Source organism: Oncorhynchus mykiss, chromosome 19 (genome assembly GCF_013265735.2).
Source record: "Oncorhynchus mykiss isolate Arlee chromosome 19, USDA_OmykA_1.1, whole genome shotgun sequence".
Lineage (NCBI taxonomy): Eukaryota > Metazoa > Chordata > Actinopteri > Salmoniformes > Salmonidae > Oncorhynchus > Oncorhynchus mykiss.
In genome coordinates, this window is record NC_048583.1 from 31716679 (window position 1) to 31725856 (window position 9178).

The window sequence follows — 9178 nt, forward strand, 5'->3', positions numbered from 1 at the left end:
CACGCCTCAATTTAAAATGCATAGGAGACACACACATGCGGGCATTCTTGAAGACAGCTAGTTACCTACATGTTTTAACTTAAATAATAAACAAAAAATACGACACATTACTAACGTTAACAGTCCAACTCAACTGGTTAGATTGTTCATCTTGTTAGAAGGATTGTGGAGAATATAAAATGGGCTTGGTTTCTTAAATGCTCCCAAGGAAGCTTGTTGCGATAACGTTGGCTCTAAAGTGGCTGACAGGCAACAGCTGACAGTGAAATACATTATCACAGTCCCACTGAGCTAGCTAACTGACGTTAGCTTCCCTACTAGGTTCGTCCTGCTGAATCACGCCCATCCAACAAGCAATCTAATTGGACTAGCTATCTGGCTAGGTTAGCTCACAGTCGTGCTTGCAGCGTAGCGGACGAGTCCATTCATTTGCCTCGTCCAATAAACACATCGTGGAATGTGATTAGCAAACGAGTAGGCTCTCACGCTCGTTTACTGTGAACTTTGAAAAGGGAAGCCACCAGTAAAACGAAATCTGGTTGAAATGCTAAATTATAAAAAACACATTTGAAACACGCTAGCTAGCTTGGCTCGCAAATTCGCAAGCGACGTTCGCACCGCAACGCAATAATGTCAGGTGAAAATGTCAATGGAAAGCAGAATTACTTGTAATATCAAGCAGTTAATTGCATGCTAATAATATGTTTGGCGAAACCAAGTTACCGTAAATGGAGTGCAGTAGTTCCTCTCCTGTCAAACTGTGCACAATCCTCTTCCACACGGTAGGCGAGCGAAACCAAACATGATGTTGATTTGGGCGAGCTATGCCTGGAACACCGTTTTCTAACTATGTGATTGGAGCGAAAACGTTCTATACCAACATCAACAAAGTTATATTTCTTGATTTGTATTGGCTGTTGATAGGTGTGGGCTGCTTCATTTGTCTGCCAATTGGTTAAAAATCCAACTGGCTTCGAAAATGCAACGTTTTTAACGGGTTCTTTATACGGATTGGTTGAAAGGATCAGGTTTGCCGCAATTCCATTGGTCATACGAACAGTCAGTTGGCCACTCGCGAATGGAACGTTTGGCTTCGCAACATAAACACAAAACACACCCCTTCGTGGTTTGTGATTGGAAGTTTACTTTAGGGACTGAAAATTTCCATAAATGGTTACGATTCAGGCGACATGATTTGTTGACAAAGATGGCAATCGACGATCTTGAAACGAACAACGTGTCCGCCCCATTTGATTGTTTCATATTTTGATGAATTAGATATGGCGCGGTACACGTCAATACGAGTGTAGCTATTTTAATTGAATGGATGAAATAATTGTACGATTTCTGCAGCTAGCTGTAACTAGCGAGGTTATTCAAGTGAAAAAGAGATAGCATCGCTGTGCTACATCCCTTTCATCGCTAATTATTGTCTTAGGAAGCTGACAACAGGGTACAGTGTGCAGGGGCTAGTTGGCTAGCGAGGCTTCTACAATTTAGCTAGTATAGTTAATGAAAGAATACAGGGAGAATTCGATCCCTGGAAATCCAGCTGCAAGTCTGGATCACATCAAGCCATGTTGGTACTGGGACAAGAAGGACCTGGCTCACACACCCTCCCAGTCCGAGGGCCTGGACCCGGCCACCGAGGCCCGGTACCGGAGAGAGGGGGCTCGATTCATCTTCGACGTGGGCACGCGCCTGGGACTGTATCCTTCCTTCATTGATTAGCAACGAACACACACCAACTGTGTGCAAATATGCATGATCTGGTGTCTCTTTTGATGGGTTGGTTGTGTTGGCAGCCAGGAGAGTAAACTGGTGCAGCGTCATGGTTCTGTTAGAATAATGCATTGTTTGTTATTTCACAAGTGCCAGATTATATTCAGATTGATCAATGCAGCATTTTATTATCCACGTCACGGTTACAGTAACTCTTCAGTTCCTTAACCCTGTGATCAGACACTATGACACGTTGGCTACAGGGATCATATACTTCCATCGCTTCTACATGTTTCATTCCTTCAAGCAGTTCCCCAGATATGTAAGTATTCACACTGTATCTACACCTCTTGCTTTTGACTAACTCAAGTTTAGATCCCTGTAATATGGATAAGTCGGGTTGATTTGACTGATTTAGCTTTTGACCAGACTTAGCTATGTTAAAGATGGTTTAGATGAGCCTTTTCCAATGGAAGTCGTTGTCACCGGTTGAAAAGGCCTTCCCCTGTTCATCTGTGGCTGTGTTATATCTCCTTGCCTCGGCTGTATATACCCAGTTGACGAATGTTATGTCACTACAGGTGACTGGGGGTTGCTGTCTATTCCTGGCCGGTAAAGTGGAAGAGACCCCAAAGAAGTGTAAAGACATTATCAAGACGGCTCGCAGCCTGCTGAATGACATACAGTTCGCCCAGTTTGGAGATGACCCAAAGGTGAGTGCCTCATTAAAGTGTGTAAACTTTGACAATTGCCTGGATTACAAGACGGTAATACCTGCATCTATGTTGGTACTATAATATGGAGGGAACCCCGTACATTGCATTAAATCTATTCATTTTCAGTTGCTAGTGTAAGGTTTTGTGACCCCTGACCAGGTAGTGAATTATATTTCCCTCCCTGGGAAGGACAGGGTCTGTATCCAAAACACTTCATGGTCACAATATTGTCCATGACTCTGTTCCTGTACAGGAGGAGGTGATGGTCCTGGAGAGGATCCTGCTGCAGACCATTAAATTCGACCTGCAGGTGGAGCACCCATACCAGTTCCTGCTCCGCTATGCCAAGCAGCTCAAAGGTACACGGATGCATATGCTTGATTAGTGTTGCAAAATTCCACTAGCTTTCCTAAGATTCTCATCTTTTCAAGAAATCCTGGTTGGAATATTCCAAGATGGGAATAAGGAGGAAATCCGGGAATCCTCCAACCGGGAATTCTGGGCGTTTTGGGAAAGTTTCCAAAATTTGGCAACCCTGATTTATGCTATGATCTATGATGGGCTGGCCTGGTTACCTGTTCACTATGGTAGCTGGAAATGTGCTGCAAAAGACAATGTGAAGGGGGTCGGCCCAATGATGTGAATCAGGCACTACAATTAATCTACAATGATATAATCCTAATCTGATCTAGTCTATTATTACCCTGTCTGAATGAAAACGACCCCTAAACTCATCCACCTCTTTCTGTTCACAGATCTGAAGTATTTCCGATCTGTTTCAGGTGATAAGAACAAAGTCCAGAAGCTAGTTCAGATGGCCTGGACCTTTGTGAATGACAGGTGAGCAGTTACACAAGCCGAACATGGAATGCTTAAATTGGCAGAACCATGGAAGAACAGTGATATCCATGTGTGTATTATAATGCAATCAGTGCTGATCTAGGATCAGGTCCCCCTTATTGATTATGATTTAAAAGGCAAAACTGATCCTTAATCAGAACTCCTACTCTGAGAGGCTTTATTAATATGTGCCCTGTAATTGATGTACACATGCGTCTCTCCTCTCCTCCCCCCAGCTTGTGCACCATGCTGTCCCTACAGTGGGAACCAGAGATCATAGCTGTAGCAGTCATGTACCTGGCCGGCCGGCTGTGTAAGTTTGACATCCAGGAGTGGACGTCCAAGCAGTCTTCACGGCGATGGTGGGAACAGTTTGTCCAGGATGTCCCAGTGGAGCTGCTGGAAGGTGGTACTGGCTGTTCTCTCCTTCTCTATCTCTCTCTCTCTCTCTCTCTCTCGAGCACTTCTCTGGTTTCGTCATTTGTGTAAGGCTGTTTTTAGACTTTAAAGACAAAAGTATGCCTCTTTCAAAGGTCTCTTTCACACCACTTTGATTAACACTTCATTTTGTGGGCTGTTTGCTTATTGCAGTGTTATAGAGCCCCACAGTGGAGGAGATATAATACCCATAACTTAGCGGTCAAACAGGGAAATGGTTCCAATAATTTTTCCAAATCAAATTTATTTATAAATCCCTTCTTACATCAGCTGATATCTCAAAGTGCTGTACAGAAACCCAGCCTAAAACCCCAAACAGCAAGCACTGCAGGTGTAGAAACACAGTGGCTAGGAAAAACTCCCTAGAAAGGCCAAAACCTAGGAAGAAACCTAGAGAGGAACCAGGCTATGAGGGGTGGCCGGTCCTCTTCTGGCTGTGCCGGGTGGAGATTATAACAGAACATGGCCAAGATGTTCAAATGTTCATAGATGACCAGCAGGGTCAAATAATAATAATCACAGTGGTTGTCGAGGGTGCAACAGGTTAGCACCTCAGGAGTAAATGTCAGTTGGCTTTTCGTAGCCAATCACATTCCACCATACATTTTTCCCCATAGGGGATTTTAGAAACATTTAAAATAAGGGCTGTGTTTTGTGTTGGCTTACGCTGGCGTGATGTTTTGATAACCATACTGTGGTACTCTATCATTTACATCCATACTTATGAAATGCACTTCCCATTAATGACTTCCTCCTCTGCTCCATAGACATCTGCCACCAGATCCTAGACCTGTACTCCCAGGGCAAGCAGCAGATGCCCCAGACCCCCAGCGATAAGACCCCGCCTATCCCCGTCCCCACCCCTACCCCTCAGCAGCTGCAGGCCCTCTCCCAGCCCCCGCTCCCCAGCCCCCCTGTCGCGCCACCACTCAGCAAGAAGGTCTCGCCCCAGACCAGCCCTCCTCGCCAGCTCAAACGAGCCCACGTGAGTCTGACACCCAGTTTAAAGGTTGTGAGGGCAGGCACCATGCACCATGTTATTTTCATGACCACAGGCACTAAATTGAGCTGTTTTCGTTTTTGACACCCATTTCCCTTGTTGATGTCGTTGTTTAGGTATTGTCTCCTAAAGAAGAAAGCCAGGCACCTGGTGAGCACAACCTTTTCTCTGGCTGAGACAGTAGATTAATATATTGGAAGCGTATGGCTGCCAATATTCATTTTAAAAGGATTCATAACAGTAGGTATGTTAGAGTATGACTTATTGTCTCTCCATCTCTCTTCTCCAGAGCCAGTGGGCTCTAAAATCCCGAGGCTGGAGCCTCCCATGCCCCCTCTACCCACATCACAACCCCCCTCAGGTGAGTCCCCTACCCTGGTCCGCTCACAAGACGACCACGCTAGTAGCCAGATTCACTAAGCCTCTACACCAGTGCAACAACTTCCGCACCTGTTGATTTCCAGAGGGGATATCCGTAGATCGAAATGTAAAAGAAAACTCAAGGAAATAAATCCTATCCTGAAGTGTTATGAAGACAGGCCCATGTCCATTAGCCTTATTGTTTTTCCTTCTGCTATTCTCGTATGGGAAATACTTATTGCACCGCGTAAGAATTGATTTGGTGTAAATGCTCCACAGATCTGTCCACTCCACTCCCTACTGTAACGTCTCATGTTGCTGAATAGATTGACACATGGCATTCCTGCTAAGTGGTTGAGAAGCCCTCTGGATGCGTCCCAAATGGCACCCCATTTCCTACATAGTGCACTACTTTTGACCAGAGCCCTACGGGCCCTGGTCAAAAGTAGTCCACTACAGTAGATAGGGAATAGAGCCAATTGGGACACAGCCTCTGAGAAGCCCCTGGTCCCCTCCAGTCTGTCCCCTCAGCCCCCGAAGGAGCTAGCTGAGCTGGGGAGGAAGAAGTGGTTAGCTGCTGGTATGAACTGGTCTGCTCTGACTTCTCCTCTGATTGGCTGAGAGAACGAGAGGCGTCTAGGCCAGGTTTAGACCCTCGGCGACAGGTTAGATGATGCAGAAGTACTGTATGATGAGCACTTATTAGATTCGATATCAGACTTGGTGTAGGGGATTCCCTGTAAACCTGCAGGTTAAAATCACAAGCTTTTACATAGTTAGGGGATACTTAAGCAATAAGGCTCTAGGGGGTGTGGTATATGGCCAATGGTGGTATATGGCCATGGTGGACAGGATATAACCCCATCCTTCTGCTACTCTACTGTATGCCTTGTCTGACCTCTCTACCTAATCTGATAATGACCTTATCAGCTGTTAAACTACTCTGCTTTTCGAAACAGCACCGTTCGCTAGACAGCTTTGTTTACGTGACCCGTCTAGGAAGGGGGCTGTGTTTGTTAGCGGTTAAATGGCGCCTTTGTTAGCGGTTAAGTGGTTTGATTCAGTTGTTTCTCTATTGGTTCTCTAATTCTCTTTTCCCTGTAGACCGCAAGCCTCCAGCCTCCCACCCCTCCGCCCCTCTCCCAGGAGAGACAGACCCAACTGGGGCAGGAGGCCCAGCGGAGCCCCCTAAAGGACCTCCACCTCCCCCCCACTCAGCCTCCCTCCACCAGCCTCCCCCGCTTCCCCACCGCCCCCCTCCACCGCCCCCGTCCAGCTACATCATGGGCATCCCCACCTCCAGCTCCTACATGTCAGGAGAGGGTTTCCAGAGCCTCCAGTCGATGATGAAGACAGAGGGGCCGTCCTACAGCACCATCCCCCCATCCTATGGCCCTCCCCTGGCCTACCACAGCCACGTCTACCCCCCTAACGCCCCGCCGCCTGGTCCTCCACTTTCTGCCTCCTACCCTCCACCCAACCTCCCTCCACCTTCCCCCGCCTACCCCCCGCCGGGGTACAACCACAGCTACCCTCCCCCGCCCCCTCATTGCATGCCCCCCGGACACGGGGAATACCCGCCTGTGATGGGCATCCCTCCCAGCAACTATCCCCCACCCCCTGGAGGACAGGGCCAGGTACCCCCTCCGCTGCCCCCTGGCATGCCCCCCATCGGTGGCATGAGTCAGGGGGCGTGGATGAGGTGATGGGGGTGAGACTGGATGTGCCAAACCAACACTAGTCCTATTACAGCAGACAGGAGTCTCCAGTGTTACTGACAGACAGCTTTAGTGATGGGGAACACAGTTAACGCAAGGCCAGTTGGGGAGACCGGCCTCATGTACTCCCTCTAGTTTTCTGAAGCTGTCATCTTACGGTTGCAAAATTTAAGTACTGTTCTCAGGTCATCCAGAAATCCCGGTTGGAACATTCCTGGAATCGTAAGGAATAACCAAGGAATCTGGACTCCAACCTGGATTTCTAGAAACCCTGGGAATTTGGGGAACGTTACCAGAATTTTGCAACCCTACATCTCCAACAAGCCAAACAGCACAGCCACACCTCATCAAGAACCAACCATTAACTTCCATTGCACAAGTTAGTTAACGTGAAATACATAATGTGGTGTGTTTGTTGTACTATGGCTGTTTTTATATTAGCCTTTTTAGTAACATGTTTGTCATTTTTTTATATGAAAACTTTTAGGTTAGCTTGCTGTACAAATGTAGGAAAGAATGGTCGGGACCAAAAAGGAAAATGGCAGCTCCACTCTAACCATTCCATGGCTTGGATGTACAGTATCTTCCACATGCATTCCTTTCTGTTTGGAACACACTACTAAACCAGTATTATATTCTAATGTCAATGAATAGTCTACCATTGTAGCATTGTGCATGGACTGGAACATAGACACACTTGCATGATGCACACACAGGACAAACACACACAAGAAACTCACACACTTTAAATAAACACACCTTTATGGGTGTTTGGACGTTTTATGTTTTGTTGTTGAAAAAAAAGTATGTTTAATGCTTGCACATTCTTAGGAAAAAAAAAGGTGCGATCTAAAACCTAAAAGGATTATTTGGCTGTCCCCATTGAAGAACCATTTTTGGCTCCAGGTAGAACACTTTTGGGTTCCATGTAGAACCCTTTTCACAGAGAGTTCTACCTGGAACCAAAAGGTTTCTACCTGGAACCAAAAGGGTTCTGCAATGGGGACAGCCATGGAATCCTTTTGAAAACCTTTTTTCTAAGAGTGCAGCACTGCCATGAATTAATGGTTTAAAATGTACTTTTTTAAATGTTGATGTTGTCTTTTCATTATACCTTGTGAACTTCCATTGTTATTTAGTTTGTTTGTAATATGTGAAACGTTACTCTAAGCAAAGTTACTTGGCATTAAACATGAGTTTTTTTCTAAAGTTGTTCAATTATTTTTTTCAATGTGTGACAATAAAAATATACAAAAAGAATCCTATTGTGTACATGATTCCTATAGTCTTTCACCCACGCTTCCTGTCGTTAGATGGATTAGCCAGTTGGGGGCATCCTTGTCAAGCCACTTAAATTGAGGCCCAGAATGAACACTTTAGTAAAGGCATCCTTCCACCCTTAAATTTGATCAAGGTTGCTTGTTAGCCGTCTCTTCTATTTATCAGTGTACTACTTAAGTTGTTGTGGGGGGTATCTGTACTTTACTATTTTTACTAAACTACATTCCTAAAGAATGTACTTTTTACTCCATACATTTTCCCTGACACCCAAAAGTACTCGTTACATTTTGAATGCTTAGCAAACAAAAAAATGACCAATTCACACACTTATCAACATCCCTGGTCATCCCTACTGCCTCTGATCTGGCGGACTCACTAAACACGTGCTTTGTTTGTAAATTATGTCTTGAGTGTTGGAGAGTGCCCCTGGATATCTGTAAAAATAAAAAACTAACCTCTGTCTGATTTGCTTAATATAAGGAATTTGAAATGATCATACTTTGATACTTAAGTATTTTTTAGCAATTACATGTACTTTTGATACTTAAGTATATTTAAAACCAAATAATGTTTGACTTTTACTCAAGTTATACTTTACTGGGTGACTTTCACTTTTAATTTAGTCATTTTCTATTAAGGTATCTTTACGTTTACTCAAGTATGACACTTGGGTACTCACTGCTATTTATGTGTAAGTATGTGTATATACAGTACCAGTCAAAAGTTTGGACACACCTACTCATTCAAGGGTTTCTTTATTTTAACTATATTATAAATTGTAGAATAATAGTTAAGACATCAACTCTATGAAATAACACATATGGAATCAGGTAGTAACCAAAAAAGTGTTAAACAAATCAAAATAAACTCAGCAAAAAAAGAAATGTCCCCTTTTCAGGACCCTGTCTTTCAAAGATAATTCGTAAAAATCCAAATAACTTCACAGATCTTCATTATAAAGGGTTTTAACACTGTTTCCCATGCTTGTTCAATGAAACATAAACAATTAATGAACATGCACCTGTGGAACGGTCATTAAGACACTAACAGCTTACAGACGGTAGGCAATTAAGGTCACAGTTATGAACATTTTGGATACTAAA

At 44.5% G+C, this 9178-nt stretch overlaps 2 protein-coding genes across 5 annotated transcripts in view; one reads left to right on the forward strand and one right to left on the reverse strand.

Annotated features, from left to right (window-relative positions):
* The window catches only part of setd3 (SET domain containing 3, actin histidine methyltransferase), a 63946-nt gene extending 63017 nt beyond the window's left edge, over positions 1–929 (reverse strand). For 2 of the 3 annotated variants that reach the window (XM_036954643.1, XM_021573909.2), the window contains exon 1: positions 724–929. The gene's annotated coding sequence lies outside the window, so the exon portion shown is untranslated. The remainder of the gene's footprint in view (positions 1–723) is intronic. The other variant, XM_021573911.2, reaches the window with a different exon arrangement.
* Positions 930–1151: 222 nt separating this feature from the next.
* Positions 1152–8051, forward strand: LOC110497653 (cyclin-K). Of its 2 annotated transcripts, none has more exons than XM_021573913.2 (10): positions 1152–1709; positions 1963–2044; positions 2304–2435; positions 2692–2797; positions 3221–3278; positions 3515–3684; positions 4484–4701; positions 4833–4866; positions 5006–5077; positions 6181–8051. In XM_021573913.2, the coding sequence occupies exons 1-10, from the start codon at positions 1513–1515 to the stop codon at positions 6780–6782; spliced, it is 1671 nt and encodes a 556-aa protein (XP_021429588.2). In that variant the 5' UTR covers positions 1152–1512; the 3' UTR covers positions 6783–8051. The 2 variants fall into 2 exon arrangements, with proteins under 2 accessions (XP_021429588.2, XP_021429587.2); XM_021573912.2 differs by having other exon boundaries at positions 1173–1709; positions 3194–3278.
* Positions 8052–9178: the final 1127 nt, after the last annotated feature.